This window comes from Ambystoma mexicanum, chromosome 2q, assembly GCF_040938575.1.
Source record: "Ambystoma mexicanum isolate Mex_15411 chromosome 2q, UKY_AmexF1_1, whole genome shotgun sequence".
NCBI lineage: Eukaryota > Metazoa > Chordata > Amphibia > Caudata > Ambystomatidae > Ambystoma > Ambystoma mexicanum.
In genome coordinates, this window is record NC_090924.1 from 534,387,041 (window position 1) to 534,407,923 (window position 20,883).

At 46.8% G+C, this 20,883-nt stretch overlaps 1 protein-coding gene across 1 annotated transcript in view; it reads right to left on the bottom strand.

The window, feature by feature from the left end:
- The window catches only part of DNAH3 (dynein axonemal heavy chain 3), a 1,861,430-nt gene that overhangs the window by 1,353,264 nt on the left and 487,283 nt on the right, over window positions 1–20,883 (bottom strand). The window contains exon 18 of the mRNA XM_069647670.1: window positions 13,311–13,522. Coding sequence (XP_069503771.1) covers window positions 13,311–13,522 — 212 coding nt within the window. The remainder of the gene's footprint in view (window positions 1–13,310; window positions 13,523–20,883) is intronic.

The following is a 20,883-nucleotide window of genomic DNA, read 5'->3' on the forward strand; positions in this document are numbered from 1 at the left end:
TGATATCTAGAAATTCAAAATAGAGGACATTGGCCCAATTTAGTTGATCAGCCTTAGGAGTATTATTGGTTAGGCCATTTGGTCCAGAGGCTCGAGAATGTTAACTTTTTTTTTTATAAGGGCATGGATAGTAGAGATCTCTAATTTAGGCTGCCACATGTTAGTATCTATAGATGATTAGGACCCAAGTCACTCACAATATTACTCTCCGGAGACCCAAATATGTTCCCAAAAAAAGAAATGCACTCCAGCTCTGGAATGGGGTTTAGTTGTATTACTGCGTACTTGGAGTCCTGTCCATTAATACGTGACCAAAAAGCACTCACTCGGAAGTTGATCAAGAACCTGAGCATGATCTCAGCATTGTGCTGTAATAACAGGCTTTTAATTGACTTGCAATAGTTCTTGTACTTCTGCTCGATTTTATTAATAAGAACAAAACAAGCTGATTCATCTACATTCAGGCCCCGGGTTTGTCTAATCTCCCTCACCATATTAGTTTTTGCAGTAGCTAGATCTTTGGTATAGCAATGCAGGGGTCTAACCGGTTTGCTTGACTTAGTTCCGAAGTGAGAGCGTACCCCAGAGATGAGTTTGTAAATAAACCTCTGGGTCCGAGTCACATTGAAACGATTGATTTTCCACTCTTGGGTGGTGGTGTTCATGGTAGCACTTAGGTTTTGATTTAAGAGATTAATATTGGAATCAGACCAGCAAATTGCATTGCCTCTTGAGTTGGTTATGAGGTTTGGTTGGGTTCTAAATTCTCTAGTGATAAGAACAACATCAAATAACGCCATTAATAAACAATGATCACTCCAATCATTCTTAAACACCGAATACAAAACACCACAGTTAAACAGATAGTCATTGATATATATACAATCCATTAGTGAAGAGCTACTCCCTCTGTGCAAGTATGCCAGTCTTTCTTGTTTGGCTGACTCAATTACCCACCAGAGGCTGCAGCCCAAACACCCCCAGCCCCAAAAACCATGATCTTCCAGCTTGGCATTTAGAGGTCATATTCTTATTGTCTACTAGAGAGCCACACAATTCCAGGTAGTGTTTTGGAGCAGGCAGTTGGCATTAAGATCTCTCATAACAATGATTCTATCATTTGGATGTCTAGAGGACCACTCATCAATGCATTCGCACACTGTTTCCACAAAGCGATTCATCTCTAAGATTCCCTTTAGCCAATAGATGTTAATAAGCAGAATCTTCAGAGTACTGTCAGAGGAAGAGAAATCCACCCACATGGCACCAAAAGGTAATTTGTCTAGAGGAGTCCCAATCAGACCCAACACACCATCTACTGCAATTAACAAACCCCCAGATGATCTCCCACCATTTTTTGGTTTTGCAGATTGGATATACACTTGGAAGCCATCAAGGACAGGTGCAGAGAACATCCAAGTCTCTTGTAAACATATACAACTTTCCTCTCTTAACATAGAGAAGCAGTGGGGATTAGTAAGGAGATGTCTGCTCCCACGAGTATTCCAAGATTTGAGGGACAGGGTTATCTCTCTCGACCCCATTCCCAAAGATTTTATTTGTTCATGGCACTGGTTTACGCCACAGAGTTGACGTAACTGCTGCCCAGTCTATTTTACTCTCATGCACCCCATAACCCACCGTTCCGGCTCTCATTTTCACATGAACGGACCACAATTCGCAAATTTTCTCTAGACCCCAGAGAGCCCCCCTCCTCCAACTTGGTGGGGCTGATATCAAATCCCAAGTCTAGGAGATATAAATGCTGAGAAAAAACAAGTTATTTTACTAGAGGGAAGTTAAGGTAGATGATACTAGTATCCGGATGTGTCCTGTCCGGAAAAGCCACTCTGTCAATATCGGAAGAACTTAACAGACCCTGGGACGGGATTTCGGCATAAATCAACAGAATGTTAGACCGATTAAGGCAAACTGGAAAATCAGAGCCAAGTACTGATGACATCTTCAGTCTGAGATCCCTCTTACCCCCAATCGATTCATTCACTCTCCTTCTCATAGTACCTTGCAACCTCTCCTCCACCTATGTCTCCGATCCTCTACCATGATGCAAAATGCTATGTTTGCCTCGTTTTGAGGCGGGCCATTCAGGAGAGTGATCACGTGGGACATATGTGATTGGTACATGTAGACGTAGCAGGTCACTCACTCCGACGCTACTAATGGGTGTACATTTGAAGGCAAGGTACTCAGAATCTGAGCTCCACTAGCTCCTGGTTCCAATAATGGTGCCTTCTTCCCCTGGCATGTATCCACCCATTTCTGATCTGCCTTCATCACTTCCTTGGATGGTAAACAGAGTAATCTCATTAGGGAATCTCTTCTACTTAACTGGTTCCCTTCTCCACCCTGAGATAGATTTATGTTCAAACATTGCCCAGGTAACGTCCCCCCGTATTCCGTAGGCTTCCCAACCAGGTTGTTGGAGGTTGGGGTAAAAGAAGATAACGGCTTACCTGTTGTAGAGGGCAACCGCTGCACATGAACGTAGTTGCCGGGTTTGGCCCCAACAGCTGTATTGCTCGACCTAGAGGGATCCAGTTCCAAAAAAGCACCCCCACTTTTACACGGTAAAACATACAAGCCCATCTCCTCATTAATATGGGATAACTGCGGAGGGACAGAGAGGTCAAGGGGAACCGGGTCAGTCTGTACAATGGAATCAATTGTTATATCCTTGCTCGTCACCAAGTTCAATGAAGCACCCTCTTCAATGAGATGGAACATGTTATTTCTAAAGAGTGGTTTGTAATTCAGTCTAATAGTGTGTTCACAAGACTTTCGTTGCAAAGGTCTTTTCTTGGTAGGTTTGGGTTGTTTCCCTTGAGATAGAATAGTAGATGGGGATTCCTCAACAGCCTCCATGAAACCCGGCACAGCCTCACCACGAACAGAGGAAGCTTGCACCGGTGCACACTGTTCACCCGTCAAATCGATCCTTAGAATGTGCCTTATGTTGACCCGTGGTTTAGAAACGTACGATTTTTGCCCTGGCTCTGAGACTGGGCGGGAACCGTTGTCAGGGATTTGTTCCATAGCCGTACAAATAGTGTTATCAGAGATTTCAATAATCTCAATAATCTCATCCACATTCGCCATCTTGGTCTGTGAACCCCCAAGGGGGGACTCCCAGATCACTTGTAACACATCCCATTGGGTGGAAACGCACCTCAGATTCTATGAGGTCAAGTTTACAGTTCACCTCAGTCATCAGAGAGTTTGCTGACTTTAACTCAGCTCAAATATTTTGGCAAAGAGATACAAAGGAACTGAGAACCATATTGAGGGCAGAGACCAGCGGATGGGTCAGACGGATTCTTTCATCAATTTCCCTCAGTGTATGATGCATGGCTGGATTTTCATGTTGCTCATCAGCTTCCGAAGAGCGGTCAGTGTTGACCTGTACATGGCCTTAGGGATCATTATTGATGGCATACTTATCAATTAGATTAGTAAGGTCCGACAGTGAACCAGGCACTGATGCGTTGCCCGTTTGTTGCGTCACGCTGTCTGCATTGTCAAACTGCATCGGTTCCCAGGTGGCCTCATATTCTACAGTTTGGTTGTCAAATTCGATAATGCTAATATCTGTAAGGTCTTTATTCCCACCAAAGTTGTCTTGTGCAGACATCACTGACTGGTCCAGCATGGCTTTTCCCCTTACCGTCGGCAACAATGTAATTTCATTGCTTGTTGTTGCTGTTTTTACGAAGTACTGGTCCAGAAAACGTTGTCCAGAAATGGGCAGAAGAACTGGGTTGGCTCAAGGGCTTTTAAACAGAGCCAAGGATTTGTTGGATGTATTCCTACTTATTTCCTGTTGAGTAGTACCTGATGGCCCTCTCTCCATGTTTGTTGGTTTAGCGGGATTAAACAGATCATCCATAGTTGGGATCAGTTGAGGTACTGAGTGACCAGCATTTATTTCTCCACAGGGCACCTGCCGAAGCATCTCAGCACTATTTGTAGGAGGGGAGAACCGGCACAGCGATGTAGACACCTGTGGAGTTTAAAGCACCTGATCATTATCACCAAGCAGGGAGACGCTATCAAACAATTCAGCTGGTTCAGGTGCTATTGGCAGGCCCAATTGGAACTCTTGGCTCGACTGACTTTGCAAACCTGCTTGCAAGATGACTGTAGAAACCTACCAGTACTGCCCGGCAATTCCAGGTCTCTACTCATGGTAAGGTATAGGGGTCATGAAGCAAATCAAATACAATTTGTTGTTCGCTGTTGAAAACAAAGTAGGAGGAGGAATACAGGGCAGGAAAATACTACTATGTTGCTTTAGTCTATCCCGTAAAGATTTACAGCTGGCCCAGGTCAAAGGGAACAATATCCACACAGTCTCTGTGACTGTGAATAGTCTTTTACTTATAGCACAAGTAAGACACTGTAGCAGAGCGAGCACAGTCTTTTTATAACACACCAGCGGGCTTAAATCATACCAGTATTACGCTCACCTGGTCTCTGCAGAAGCGTTGGTGCATGGTTACAGCCCTCCCTGAACTTGAATCACCCCCTTCAGGCATCTCCCTCAGTAGAAAAGCTGTGAGCAGTGGTACGTGGTGATACAGCTAAGAGTGTGTGAGTACGGCAATCTGTGTACCTCTCGAACCCTTCACCCCCCCCTCCCAGTATAGTTTGTGTGAGCATATGCCGGCCCATAAAGCTCACCTGTGAATTATGGAAGATAAACTCTCCGTCCTGCTACTTGTGGCAGTGGCGCATCGAATGGGATCTAGTTCCTTCACTGATCCCTGATAAGGATTAGTCCAGTCCAGCTGTGACTATGCTTCTCCTTATGATTGGTAAGTCTTTCTTGAACTCTTGTGATGCTGTTCGTTCTGTTTTATATCTTTATATGTTGCTCCTATTTATACCCGCAATAATGTCTCTCTGCTGTTTTCTTCCCTTAGATGGAAATGTGGCCTCAATGCAGCTGTGAGATACGAGACGCGGCCGGATGGAAGATGGATGCTACCGCAATGTTCAACAGCAGGTAAGTGATGGTTTAAGGAAAAGCGCAAATTATGGCGAAGCGCAACCTTAAAATGACTGTTTTTTCAATGTCTAACCTTGTCTTCTGTTTTTCCTTGCAGGCGCTGCTGTCAACGATGGAGCGTGTCAAGCTGCGGTGCCAAGATGAAGATTTTGGCTTTCGGAAAGTGTAAAAATTAATACTTGGTTCGCCGAAGAGATGTACAGGTAACAACAGCTTCCCTCAGTTAGTAAATATGCTGGCAGGAAACAGGATGTCCAGGAAGCAGGATCTTCAAAGGTAAGTCTGACCTCAGGCGATGGTGAGCGTTAAGCTGCTTGCATGTGCAGAATAACGCGAAGCGTCTGTCTTGAGGATCGGGGCAGCTTATATATCTGAGACTGTGGGCACGCCCATTAGGGCCGGTTTACCAGCCACACCCTGCCACTCCTAGAGAGTGAGCACGGGCGAAGGCATTCCATTAGCAGCTACACCCAAGAATACACTTTGGGCTGCTTAATGGATGGAATGCTCAAGGTTAATGCATCCTGCTTAATGGATGGAATGTTCAAGGTTAATGCATCTGAAGTGCTATGTCCATAATAAAAGCTTTTTGGTGTTAAATGGATGTTCTTGTTTACTTTTGTTCATGAGCCTGACGCCAAAGGTGCCAGGACAGTTTCCACCCAGGTCTGCTGTGCATTCAACCCCTGCATGCCTGTGCCCCTGACTTCATGACCATGACAGCACTCCCCCTCAAGGCCCCTTTCAAGGGTGGTTCTCCTCCTGGTCCTGGTTTGGTGGGATTATTGCGATAGAACTGTCCGATTAAACGTGGGGCATGGACATGTTCACTGGGTTCCCAAGTTCGGTCTTGAGGTCCGTAACCTTTCCAGTCAATTAGGTAATACAATTTTGATCAAACCACCTTGGAGTCCAGGATGGATTTGACTTCATATTGTGGTTCTCCATCTATTACTTCGGGCTCTGGCGGAGAACTAAGCCGTGTATTGGATTTCATTGGTTTGAGGAGAGAGACATGAAATACGGGGTGAATTTTCATGTGAGATGGTAACTCCAATTTCATGGCGACAGGATTGATTATGGACTTTATAGGATAGGGGCCCAGGTATCTTGGGCGGAAAACTCTTGGCCCTTTCCGGGGAATATATTTGGATGCTAACCACACCTTTTCTCCAATCTGGTAGGTGGGAGCTTCCTTCTGATGTCAATCAGCAACAGTTTTTGTCTTTCCTTAGCCTTGGTCAGATGCTCCGTCGCCTCCTTAAGAACCTGAGTTATGGTTTTATGCAAGTTTTTTATGGCTGGCATTTCCAGGGTATTGGATGGATCAAATACTGATGTCCTCGGATGTCTTCTGTGCACAGTGTAGAATGGAGTTTGCCCTGTGCTTGTATGAACTGAGTTGTGGTATGCATACTCAGCAATCCAGAGTATATTTTTCCAAGAATCCTCGGACTGTTGCAACATACACCTGAGAAGTTGCTCTAAAGTTTGGCTGGTTCATTCAGTTTGCACATCAGTTTGAGGGTGATGGCTTGTGGACAACCGGAGATCGATTTTGGCAATCGTACAACACTTTCTCCAAAAGGCAGAAACAAACTGAGTTGGGCGATCAGATACTAATATTGATGGAAATCAATGCAATCAAACAATTTGCTCTAGGAACACAGAAGTGAGAGTTGACGCAGTTGGGAGTCCCTTCAGAGGGATGAAATAGGCCATTTTGGAGAATAAATCCACAACGACTACTATGGTGTTTTATCCATTGCAGGGTGGAAGATCTGTGATGAAGTCCATCGACAGGATATGCCAAGGTGCTGGCGGTACTGTTAGGGGATGTAGTAAGCCAGTGGGGTTCTTTTTCTGAGAACTGTGTTGTGCACAGACACTCCAGGTTTCAATAAATTGGGCGATGTCTTTTTGCCAGGTTGGCCACCAGTAGTTTTGTTTTACCTTAGCTTGAGTTTTGGCTATTCCTGGGTGTCCTTCACTAATGATTTGTGGTAATTTGTGGTGATTTGCTTTTGCAGTTCTTGGTCTTGGACATATAATCGTCCTTGGAAATACGGTAGATTTTCTTCAATGGTGTACTGGTCACCTTTTAACAGCCATTCCTGTTGTGTTGATTGATCCATCAGGGATTGCAAACTGGTTCTTTGGTCATCCACACACGTGGTGGCAGCTATTCTGGTTTGAATCCTTTCCTCAGGAATTATGGCAACAGGGTTGGATGCTGTAAAAGCCTCTTTTTCTTCACTCATGCGCAATAGAGCGTTTACTTTCCCATTGCGTATTCCAGGTCTATAAGTGATAGTATAATCGTATTCCATGAAAAAGAGAGCCCAACCAAGTTGACGCGAGGATTGTGCTTTGGCGGTTTTCAAGTATTGCAAGTTACGGTGGTCTGTGATGACATTGACCGTATGTCTCGCCCCAAGAAGTTAATGTTTCCAGGCCTTGAGTGCTGCTTTAATGGCTAGTAATTCCTTATCTGTGATTGCATAGTTCAACTTTTGGGCTGAAAATTTGTGGGACCAGAATGCGACAGGGTGTAGTTGTCCTGTTTCAGGGTCTCGTTGTGACAATAAAGCTCCCATGGCTATTTTTGAAGCTTCTGTCTCAACTATGTAAGGTAGTTCTGGTGCTGTAGTGAATGCTAGTTTCAACTTCTGGAGGCTTCTTCAGCTTCTGTCGACCAATGGAACTTTTCATTTTTCTTTAACAAGGAGGTAATTGGATGTACAATTTGTGAAAACCCAGGTATAAACCGATGGTAAAGGTTTGCGAATCCGAGCACGCTTTGCACTCCTTTAGTGGATGTTGGTGAAGGCCATTGGAGGATTGCATCCACCTTTCGTGTATCCATATGTACGCCTTGTGGTGTAAGCATGAAACTGAGAAACTCAACTTCGGGTACATGGAAAAATCATTTTTCCAACTTGCCATACAATTAGTGTTGTCGAAGCTTCTCTAAGAATGCTATGGCCTACATGTTCTTCCATGGAATTTGAGTAGATAAGAATGCCGTCAATGTAAACAGCGCAAACGTCCAGTAGTTCACGGAGTACATCATTCATATAGAATTGGAATGCTGCGGGGGCATTGCACAGCCGGAAGGGCATGACCTAGTATTCAAAGAGGTTGTACTTCGTGCGGAAGGCCGTTTTCCACTAGTCTCCCTCTTTTACTCTTAGAAGATGGTATGCTCCTCTTAAATCCAGTTGTGTAGATTTGAGCATGTTTCACTTGATCCAGGAGCTCTGGAATAAGTGGTTAAGGATATTGATTTTTTTTGTGATCTGATTGATGGCTCTATAGTCGATGCAAGTTCTTAAGTGAAGAATAAGGGTGAGGAGGCAGGTGACTTGGACGGGCGAATGAAACCGTTCGCCAGGTACTGATCCAGGTAAGTTCTAAGATGCTGATTTTCTTGTTCTGTCAGAGCGTAAATTCGGCTGCAAGAGATCTGGGCTCCCGGTACAAGATCTATTTGACAATCGTAGGGTCTGTGCGGGGGAAGAAAGTTGGCTTGCTATTTTTTGAAGACATCCTGGTAATCTTGGTATTCAAGCGGTAAGGAGCTGATGAGGCCCAACACGATTCCTTTCTTCGGTTTCAGATTGGTGTCATTTTTTTTGTAACATGTGTCGGCACAATCATGAGGAAATGTCAGAACTTGTTTTCGCCAGTCGATCCTAGGATTGTAGGTCTCCAGCCAGGCATTCCCTATATCATCTGGAACTGAGGAGCACCGATGAGATCGAAAGTAATGTCCTCTTGATGCCCGTCTTGAACCAGAAGCTTGACTTTCTCAGTGTATTGTGTCACCGGGCCGGATGATAGCTGAGAAATATCCACAGCAGTGATGTTTTCCGATTTCTGCTTCTGTCGGAGAGGAAGGCCTATTCGGAGAGCCAAATATTGGTCAATGTATTAACCCACAGCTCCACAATCAATATATGCCTCCAAGGCATGTATTTTTGATGGTTGCTTGTGATTCACCAAAAGCACTCAAAAGACTAGATGTGAGGTCTGTACGGATTCCTTTTTAGGCTCGACAAGCAGACCCCTACACTTGCCGGGCATTAGCGTTCCCCCAACCCCCCCCCGAGTTCTGTGCTTCTTCATCAGTTTTGTCTGTTGCCCCAACCGTTTTCTTGGGTGGTTTTACCGGGAAGTGACGGAGGAAGTGATCTGCTTGTCCACAATATAAGCAAAGCTGTTGTTGTCTTCTTTTTTCCCTTTCTGCTTTAGTAAGGGGACTTCTTAATCCACCAATATGCATTGGGTCAGACTGTTCATGTGGTTGTACGTAAACTGACCGTCCCTCTGATCTAGCTCGATCCATTTTCCGATTCTGCAACCTATGATCGAGTTGCACCGTCAGGTCTATTAGTCCGCACACCTCTCAGGGGGATTCACCACTTGCGCCAACACATCCTTAAGTTCTTCACATAACCCTCAATAAAAGAGTGTAGACCTCTTCTCTTCTGGCAAGTTGGTCTAGGCTATGAGACGATTGAAGATTGCAATAAAGGTTAATATATCTTGACTCCCTTGTCTGAGTGACAACAACTCGTTGTCCAGAGCTTGTCCTCGAGTATGACGTGCAAACAATTTCTCCATCTCATGTTGGAAATTCCTAAAGTTCTGGCGTAAAGGGTAATTTTGATTTACCAAAGGTATAGACCAGTCCGCCGCACTACCTCCTAAATACGAGAGTACAAACGCCACTTTGACTTTGTCATTAGGAAAGGCTCCTGGTCTGCATAAGAAATGAAGGCGACATTGGTTCATAAATACAGCGAACTTGTTTGGGTCGCAGATGAAGCGTTCGGGAGGGGCTAGAGGCACTGCTCCTGGAAGAACCACCTGAACTGGTGTTGATTGTTGTGGTGTGGAAAAATGAGAAGAATGGGTCACTCCAGGCAGTGGAACTTGTACTGCTTGTGCTTGTAGCATTTGTCTTGCCAATTCGTCAGTTCTTTCTCGAGTTACAATAAGATCCCTCCGTAATGCATTGGTTTCCTGTCTTGAAGCATGTACTTCAGCCCGTAATTCCCCTAGTAAGAGGGCTAAGTGATCTGTTTCTGAAGTTTCCACAACACCCAGGCAGAGAGTATTAGAGGCTTCATGTTCTGTTACGCTCACCTGGTCTCTGCGGAGGTGTTCGGGCATGGTTGCAGCCCTCCCGGAACTTGAATCACCCCTTCAGGCCTTTCCCTCAGTAGAAAAGCTGTGAGCGGTGGTACGTGGTGATACTGCTCCTGCGTGGAGATGAGTGTGTGAGTGTGCCAATTTGTGATTGTTGTACCTCTTGAACCCTTCTCCCCAAAGTACAGTGTCTGTGAGTATACGCCGGCCCATAAAGCTCACCTGTGAATTATGGAAGTTAAGCTCTCTGTCCTGCTACTTCTGGCAGAGGTGCGTCGAATGGGATCTAGTTCCTTCACTGATCCCCGATAAGGATTAGTCCAGTCCAGCTGTGACTATGCTTATCCTTATGATTGGTAAGTCTTTCTTGAGCTCTTGTGATGCTGTTCTTTCTGTTTGATGTGTTTATATGTTGCTCCTATTTATGCCCGCAATAATGTCTCTCTTCTGTTTTCTTCCCTCAGATGGAAATGCGGCCTCAATGCAGCTGTGAGACGCGAGACGCGGCCGGATGGAAGATGGATGCTACCGCAATGTTCGACAGCAGTTAAGTGATGGTTTACGGAAAAGCGCAAAGTATGGTGAAGTGCAACCTTAAACTGACTGTTTTTTCGATGTCTAACCTTGTCTTCTGTTTTTCCTTGCAGACGCTGTTGTCAACGAAGGAGCGCATCGTGCTGCAGTGCCAACATGAAGATTTCGGCGCTCGGAAAGTGTAAAGATGAATACTTGGTTCGCTGAAGAGATGTACAGGTAAGAACAGCTTCCCCCAGTTGGTAAGTATGCTGGCAGGAAGCAGGGTGTCCAGGAATCAGGATCTTCAAAGGTAAATCTGACCCTCAAGCGACAGTGAGCGTTACGCTGCTTGCAAGTGCAGAATAACGCGAAGCGTCTATCTTGAGAATCGGGGCAGCTTATATAGCTGAGATCATGGGCACGCCCATTAGGGCCGGCTTACAAGCCACACCCTGCCGCTCCTAGAGAGTGTGCACATTCGAAGGCAATCCATTAGCTGTCACACCCAAGAATACACTTGGGGCTGCTTAATGGATGGAATGTTCAATGTTAATGCATCTTGCTTAATGGATGGAATGTTCAAGGTTAATGCATCTGAAGTGCTATGTTCATAATAAAAGCTTTTTGGTGTTAAATGGATGTTCTTTTTTACTTTTGTTCATGAGCCTGGCGCCCAGGTCTACTGTGCATGTGACCCCTGCATGCCTTTGCCCCTGACTTCATGACCATGACAACCAGTGAATATCCCAGATCAAAGGGAAAGAGATATCCCTGCAGTCTCTGGGAAAAGGGATTTCAGTGTGATTTTAAGAATGGAAAGCAGATCCATTAGTCACGGGCGCTGCTAAGTGGAGAAGTTCCACTTACCATTCCAGAACTTCAGCGCAACTCAGACTTGTTCCTATCTAAGAAACAAGAGCGGATAGCGCCTCGTGGCCACACCACAGCCTTCGGTCTGCGGACTGCAGATTGTCACTTTGCGTCCCACTTCGCAGACCGCTTCGCGGAGGGAAATTAGTAAATACTGCTGTTGGCAGGTAGAGCGTGCTTATTGAATGAACAGTGAGGAAACACTTCTCCGTCTCCTACAGAAAAGCAGTAAAGCACGTAGTATCCTGCAGACTGTCACTTTGCTTCCCACATAGAGGACTGGCATACTGACCTGATGGCTAGAAAACGTGTGCATACCGTGCTTTTCTCTGCCTGCAAAATCCTGATCCTTCACTGGAAGACAGATACAGTCCCTACTAAACTGACCTTGCTGACCCTACTAACCAAAATATGCTTGCTCGCCCCCCCCCCCTCGACAGAAGGCAAGCTTAACACACAAATGACATACCTCTCCTCAATAGGATCTGGCGGGACCTCTGTACTATATTCTATACTTTATATTCTATACTAAATATACTAAATACCCGACCATATATGAACTGACAACTATTGATCCAAATAAACGCTATAGAAATCACAATACAAACATGCATATGCGAGTTTGGGGGGTTTTAGAGGTTGGATGGGTAGGCACCATGTTGGTGGCTGGGGAGGGGTAGGAAGAAGGGTATGGGGAGGGGATATAGAGTATCTGATGCATATTGTGAATACAGAAAACGTCTACTATATGCACAATGCTCATGACCACACCCATCGCCTTGATACCATTCTCTGCCTAGCAAACCCATCCAGGATATGTCGAATAACAAAAAGAGACAAAAGAGAGGTAGTACCGTTCAAAAACCTCAGTAAAGCAGCAATTGAAACAAAGTGATACTTAATATGCATTACCGACAGCCAGTACGGTTGTATCTTAAAAAATTGCAGATTTTTCAAATTAGAGTCAACAGTGTCTAGTAGAACTACTCTTTTCAAGAAAATAGAAATGAGATAGAAACTGCTGCATAAGTGATGCTCAGAGAGGTATACCATATACAGATGTGGGCAGATGTTTGTTTGGGAACTTGTCACCAGTGGCATCATGGCGCTAAATGGTGTTCAAACGTACATGTTGTCTTGTGTACATAAGCCTCGTTTCGATAAGCCTTACAGGTGGCACTTGGGTGGTAGTTCATGGGGAGAAAAGCGTGACACAGTTTTCCCTGCCTAAATGTCCTGTTGATGGGGATTCACTAGATGGAGTGGGAATTCTGCTCCACCTGCATAATCCGCCAACATCTCAGCCAGCTTCACGTTTTCATGAGCCTGGGATCCCCATGGACTATGCCTGCTCTTTCGCAGTACACAAGGACAGGTGCAATCATAGCAATCTAGTCTTACGATGGCTGCCATGTTTGTACATAGCGGCCGTCATTATCCACTCAATGTGGAAAATAATCCACAACTGGCGGGCGGGCTGCAAACAGACGCAGAGAAGGCCTGGGAACCCCCACCAGATTTTAAAGGGTCACTCAAAGTAACCTGTTAATCGAAAAGACAGTAGAAATGTCTCCAAAATAAGGTGTAAGAAAAGGTTTCTCCAAGTTGTACACTCAAATTGTGATTGGACTTGGTGTGTTTGGAAGATTACAAATTAGACGTTACATTTCTAAAGACTTGATTTAAGATAGAAAAATATGGGGCTCAAGAGCCTTGAGATTGGCATCATGGTTTCTTCTCTCACCTTCTCCCAGTGCCTGTCCTTCATCCCACGGTTGCAGATGACAGAGATAATGGGAAGATGTTGCTTGAACTTATCGACTTTAAACTTCATGTTCTCGGCCACTCGTTTAGGCGCAGGTACCTCAGCAAAGGTTTTTGTGAGTTTGTACATGGTTCTCCACATGTTTCCAACGTCTTCCACAATGTCTTCTGCATTTAACGACTGGAAAGAGCCTGTAGAAATATGAGGAGAAAGTAGTTACCTTTTGATTTGCACAAAGAGCATGTAAGTGCATTGCTTGGAATCATCATAATGGGTAACAAATTATATCATTATAATGTGCACATTCTGGGTCTAATGCGCAAATACAGCCATTCTCATTTACCATTACTGACTCTTGTTTGTTGGTAAATCTGCCAAATTGTGAGTGGTGGGGCGGCTGAGTTAGTACTGCAGAACTCCATTGGGGTTGGGAGCATTTTCCACAGGTGGTAAATCCTCCTCCTGTAAATGCTCCATTTAATGGCAGTAGTGTGGAAGACAAATCTCCAGCCAAGTGCTGTAGGTTTTTCCTCCAACTAACCTGCAACCTTACAAAATAGGTCTGCAAAAGTGGCAGTAATTCCGGTACTCCACTATTTCACCACACCGCCATGTTCAGAATGAGGCCTCTTGTCTTGCTTTTGTACACGCTTGTAGCAACACACATGTATTCTGAAGGACAAAGGACACAAGAACAATCATTTGAAAGCATCTATATATACACATATATAAAACGCTTAGGCATGCTTCCATAATCAGTTGATGAAATTTATCAGTGTTAGGTTGTCCTCTGCTGTCCAAATGGCAAAGTGCACCCACTTCAACAACAGCTACCATTTCAACAGAGTGAAATGCTGTAGGACGAATGCCTCCTCACAAGCTAAAACTGAAAGTAGGTGCTGTAAATATGCTACTGTGCAATCTTATGCCATCACGGGGACTCTGCAAAGGAGAAAGGTTGACAATTATGCATCTCCAAAGACACATCATTGAGGCCTGTGTGATCGATAGAACTTAGCTACTGTTCTTATACCGCTCATACCTCTCATTCCATCTGATACATTTAGCCTTTTCAATGACCATTAATAAGACACAGGGACCTACACCCCTTTACTGGAAGCGATCAGTAGTAATTCTGATATTTAGGAAGGGGGGCAGAAGTGACCCTAAGAATTACCGACCAATATTGACCTTGAAGATATGCTAGAACGGTGAATGTTATGCTGGGAACCGCTTGTGTCTTAATACGAGTAAGCACCTTTAGAATAATGCAACACAATAACCTGATGGCAGTGGGGAAAATGGCACCCCCTCAACAGCAACCTCCACCAAAAGTGTGACCCATGAGATCTAAGAACGCTATATGTATAAAAGTTGCCCAATTCTCCCCACCATGGGAGAAGCAAAAAAAAAAAGGCACACTAGGTTCCGTACAGCCCACTGCTTACTATAGTAAACTGATAGACAAGTGCAGACAAAACCATCAAGGAACTGAAGAATGTGCCTGTTAAATGATGCTGTAAGGTCTTCTTTTATAAGTCGCCAATCAGCAAAGGCACTGCTTCTTGGCAGTGGCCTTTTGACTGGCCTTGTCTTTTTGTTGGTGGTAGTGGCTGGTGAATGTCCAGTTGCCCTCTCTCAGTTATGGGTGCTCCTCTGCGGTACGGCATGTTTTGCCACACCACTTTTGCCGCAGAGCCCCTTTCGGCGCAAAATCCAATTTGGCGCCGGGTATTTGGCACGGGGGTTGTTTAGACGTGGCCGACGTTGCAGCCGATGTGTAAACAGCCCTCATGGCAAATGAGTACTTTAAACATGTTTGAAAGTAGAAAAGCAAAATGAGCGTCACAAATGTGTTTTCTAGCTCCCAATACCTCGTCCCCAAATGTCCTGCTCCCCGTCTTCCTAAGTGCACTAAGCGGAAAACAACTTATCCTCACCCTTTATGCCCATTACCAACGCTGGCAGCCATTACCTTCACTCTCAATGTCGCCAACCCAAGGAATTCCTTCTGCCACAGAGATCAGGGCCATGGATGCATGACTTTCCCGTTTTACTATTTGGAGTTAAGTTGGGGAACTGGGGAGTACAGTGTCAAGAGCCAATTCCAGTGCAACCGGGAAGAGTCCAATACATAATGTACCCTGCAATACAATGCCAGAAAGACCAGACTGTAACATAACGAGATTCACTCGGCTTCCTTGGCATTTGGTCAACAACTACTGGAAGTTGTCGGCCAAACCAAGGAGGGTGACAGAACCCACCATCGGTGATGCCCTTAAAATACCCACTTCTTTAATTTGCACAGACGCTTTGAGTCTTCCCTGTCTACTGATGCATAGAAACAAATAGGGAATGTTTCCATTGGCAGAAATCGCAGTGGCGCAGTCAACAAATAATGCACAAATAATGCAACTGGGGTCACACATGAGGGGGAACGCCATAGAACGCGAGAGACAGAAAGGGGGGGGGGCGAAAGAGAGTTAGAAAGGGAAGGAGAGGAAAAAAGTGTGCGTGATGGGGGGGTGAAGAGAAAGAGGGAGGGGCGAGCAAGCAAGAGAGTGAGGGACAGAAAGAGAGCGAACTAGATGGGAGGGGAGAAAAAGAGAGGGATGCGAGAAAGAGACCAGGAAACGAAAACCGGAAGCCAAAACACATGTATAATTAAAAGTACCAGTGACAGGCAGAAGAGCGGGAAGAAAGGCAGAGTGAAAAGGGAGGAAATTAAACGCAACCCCTCCAGTCGTTCTCACTTGCATATGTGGCCAATAACAGCAGTCCATCAATCTTCACCCTCTTCAATGCTTTTTAACACAAGCAGTAGTCTGGCTAAGATCAGTGCTACACAGATGTCTCCACCAGGCTCTTCCCCTTCCAAAAACAAAGAGGTGATGGCTGGAAGGTTTAGAATGATTCTTAACCACTGGCATTGCTCTGGGCAACCCTCCAGACCATCGTTCTTCCCCTGCCAAGCCATTACAGAAGGAGAAATACCATATGCAAATCAGGCTTGGCCCCACCTCAAAAGGGCTAGTCCAGCCCGAACTGCTAGGTAACATCCCTTCTGCACGAGACCACAAGCATCTCCAGACATGTTTCAGCCTAGTTGGGCCTCATCAGTGAGGAGTAGCTTGGGTCTCTAGGCCCAGCAGGCACGGGACCCACGTCTGGACATATCCATCCCACTCGGGGTGACAAAGGAAAAACAAAGAGGTGATGGCTGGAAGGTTTAGAATGAATCATAACCACTGGCATTGCTCTGGGCAACCCTCCGGACCATCGTTCTTCACCTGCCAAGCCATTACAGAAGGGAAAATACCATATGCACATCAGGCTTGGCCCCACCCCAAAAGCGGTAGTCCAGCCCAAACTGCTAGGTCACATCCAGAAGGGATGTGACCTAGCAGTTCGGGCTGGGCTGCCCCTTTTGTGGTAGGACCAAGCCTGATTTGCATATGGTTTTTCTCCTTCTGTAATGGCTTGGCAGGATGAAAAACGATGGTTTGGAGGGTTGCCCAGAGCTTTGCCCGTGGTTATGATTAATTCAAAACCTTCCAGCCATCACCTTTCTGTTTTGCTAAAGTCTTCCCCTTCCAGTCAGTGCCCCGGCCGTGACGGTTTCCGTGGCTGTGTGAGCTCCCCAGAAGCTCCACTGCCCCGTAGCTGCCTTCCGGCCTTCCCAACATGGTGTGGCTGCCCGCTGAGATTCACTTTCTTTTCCATCCTCTGCAAAACATGGAGAGCTTGATTCTACAGCTGGGCAAAGACACACACTGTCTTCAACGCTCGATTTGAGGATTACATATTGCCATATTGGATGGCATCCTGTTTATAAGCACCTCGCTGCTTTTGTGGCACTGGAAGCCACCATTCAGTTGACTGGGGTGCCATTCTGTCTCTTTTCTGCTGCAGGGTGATGGGGCATCTTTTGAGAAAGAGTCCTATAGCTGTGCACTTTCTAGGTCCTTTTTTTGTGCATGGAGACACGCAACACGCGCATAATCGGATTCTTGAGTGGGTCTTGCACAGAATACATCCGGGTAGCCTTTCACTGCACAGTGCTGTGTTCGGCCATGCTCCGTTAAACACTTGGGGCACAACATTTCCCAAAGAAGAAATGCTCCCTGGCTGATTTTGGTGACAATCATTCCAGCTGTTGCACGGCTCACTTCCAAAGGCCAGCTGTGCTCCTTCACGCGGACGGCGAAATGTTACGGTTTGCGAAAGACTTCTCTGAAAAGACAGGATCGCTCTGTGCGCTCCTCAAAAAAGACACACGGTTTCACCGTAACGAAAGCTGTGCCAATGCTTTTCAGAAACTCTTAGAGTTCCAGCAGTTTGCTGTGCGCAGCATGGATCAGAAACTGCAAAAAATGCAGGCAAAGCAGTAATCTTCGCAGGGTTTAAAACAGACGTGTAGGTAGTGAATGGAGAATGGAGGGCCTTTTTGTCTACGACCACTAGAGAGAGTATGTCTCCTATTAAAGGCATGTTTCTGTGCACCGAAACATACTTGTGCCTAAAGGTGCCTGCGTCGTGTTGGCCGTGCCCACCGCCCTACTAATTGTCATGTTGATGTCTCCATGACAACGGGGGGCGGGAGGAACCAGGGAGGAAAGGGAAGTGACGCAAGGGGGGGGCGGGGCAGGGCAGTTCGTGTTGTAAGATAAAATAAAGTAGACGTGTGTTGTGGCCTAAATAGATGACAGGACGCTGTAGGGTTTCTAACAGTCTTTATTGACTGACAAAAGGGAGAAAGGCTCTAACGTGGCCTGGTGGCGCTGGGCGCTTACTTACAGTTCATTGCGATCAAGTCCTGTGCTTTCCCAGTTGATTCACTGTGGAAAGGTTGTGCTCACCGGTGGCACGCTGTAAACTTCTAGGGCCCCCATGTAGCCTCCTGTGGCTGTTGTGTTACGCCCTAGAAGCTGTGGTGTGAGTCCTGTGGCTCACTGCTTCTTCTCCTGTAATCAGGAGCAGCGCTCCTCTGTGACCGCTTCAGCTGGCAGGGCGCCAACTCTTAAGCGGGAACGTTTTCCCGCGGAGCGTGGGCTCGCGAGATCCCGTCTCGCGAGATCTCGCGAGAACACGCTCCCGCGATCATGTGATGTCCCCACAACGTGTTTATGCAGAGGTCCGCGTCGGCCTCATCCTTGCTGCGCCACTGCTTCACAGGCCGCGCCTGATCACAACAATGGCGACGAGTGCAGGCAGGGCAACGCTCGTAGGAGAGCCCTGCAGTCCGCCCACAGCAACCACGGGATTGAGGCGCGGAGCGCTCGTGAGCGCGAGCCCGCCCAGCTGGCGCACTGTGATACGCGGCCAGGGCCGCGGTGGTGGTCACCCATGCGGAGGAGCAGCAGCGGTGAAGGTAGGCACTTTAACTCGTGCCCTCCGCAAAGGAGCGAGCCTCCCCCACAGCGTCCGGCCGGTGAACACACGGCTCACACAGGTCCCGCAGAAAGGGGAGCACCTGTAGTGCACGCCCCTGAGGAGAGAGGGGGAGGCCCACGCGGTACACGTGCTTCACGGAAGGGAGAGACCCTCGTGTCTACAGGCCCGCAAGGGAAGTGGAAACTGTACAGCACGTGCGCTCTGCAGGCCAAAGGAAGCCTTGTAAATGGACAGCACTAGGTGCCCAAGACAAAAGGGCTACAGCATGCAGTGCTACGGAAAACCCCAGAAGGGGTCATGGACAATTTGATGGTGCTCGTGCCACGTCTGGCGGCCATCCAATGCTAGCAAGAGGTGGAACCACTCCCTGGAGGGGGGGAGACAGCACCGAGGACTCTTTCGCAGGTGCCCATCACACCCACTGGGTGGTGCTCCTGCCCCAGCGGCGGCCATCCAACTAAAGGAGCTACCAGCACCACAAACATCTAGTAAGTGACCAATCTATCAAGCATAATGTCGGGCCAAGATGATGGAAAAGGAGCACAAGCCAAAGGGAATGGACCCCCAGCACCAGTGGCCCCAAGACCAGATCACGTGCCAACTACCGGACACACTGGCAGCCCAAATGCCGGGAGCATTCGACGTGACAGACACAAGCAATATGGGTCCCAGGTGGACCAAGTGGATAAGGGATTTTGATCTGTACATGGGAGCCACAGGGCAGGTTGCCGACGCAAGGCAAGTATACCTTCTAAAATTGGCCGTCGGATCTGCCACGTGTGATATAATCGACGAAATGCCCCAGGACTCCATAGACTCGATGAAAGACCTCAAAGATGCACTAGCAGCATACTTTGCGCCACATACCAATGTCGACTATAAAAGACACCTACTTCACAGCACCAAACAGGCTAACGGGGAAACCATGGACACCTACATGATGCGGCTACACCGAAGCCCTGAGGTCACAGATCATCTCAGGATGCGAATCTCAAGCCTTCCGCAGGAAGCTACTTCAAAAATCCTGCATGCTGGAGGAAATCCTAGCGCTAGCAAGAGTCGAGAGGGCCATTGACTCAAGTGGAGAGTTTCGGCAACACCAATGCAGGAGAAAACCTAAACAGACTACAAATGGAGAAGAAAACAGAAGAACTCTTCTGTTACAAATGAGGGTTCGAATACCCGCACGAGGGTACATGCCCTGCAGTGGGACAATGGTGCACATCCTGTGGCGAAGAAGGACACTTCAAGGCAGTATGTAGACTGTTCCGAAATCGAGGGAGCGACCGACCCAAAGACAACACTTCTCGCCCGAGAAGCCGCTATGGGGGGGTTCGTCAAATAACAACCCAGCCCCAAGTGCCCCAACCACCTAGAATCAACCCACGGGTGACCAGCGAGATAGAGACTCTGGAGAGGACCGGCAGAGGAGGAGAGAAAGAAAAAGGTTTGTAATGCATGCAAGGCCTGAGCGCAGATCCAGACGCCATGTACGATACCTGGTGGAACAGTCCCAGACAGACTCTGCCCCCAGCTCATCAGAGAGTGACCAAAAGAAAAAGGCGTACGTATATGCGCTGGGCAACCCCACGGCGACAGCGCACAGCCCAACCCTTATCATCAAACTACAAGAGAGACCAACAGAGTTTCTTATAGACACAGGAGCACGGTCAACGTGGTAAGTGAAAGGGTCTACACTGACCTTCCTCAGAAACCCAAGCTGCATCCGGCAACTGTGGACATATAGGCGTACCGAGCCAAAACACCCATAAAATGCCTGGGACAATTCAGCGGGCTCTGTCACTATAAAGGACATGAAATGAGGATACCGATACATGTTCTAGCCACGGAGACTGACAGCGGCTGCGTCCTAAGTTTTAAGGTGGCCGCCGCCATGGGCTTGATACATATTCTTTACAACATAATGGTCCACAAATACATAGACCCGGTCGAAATGATAAACAATCTGTACCCCAAAATATTCAAAGGAATAGGCAAACTCAGAAACAGGCAAATTAAGCTCCATGTGGACGATTCCATACGCTCAGTAGCCCAACCATACCGCGGAATCCCGGTTAACATTCAAAAGAAAGTTGAGGATGAGCTCCAGAAACTACTAGAACAAGACATCATCGAAAGGGCCACCGGACCCACCACG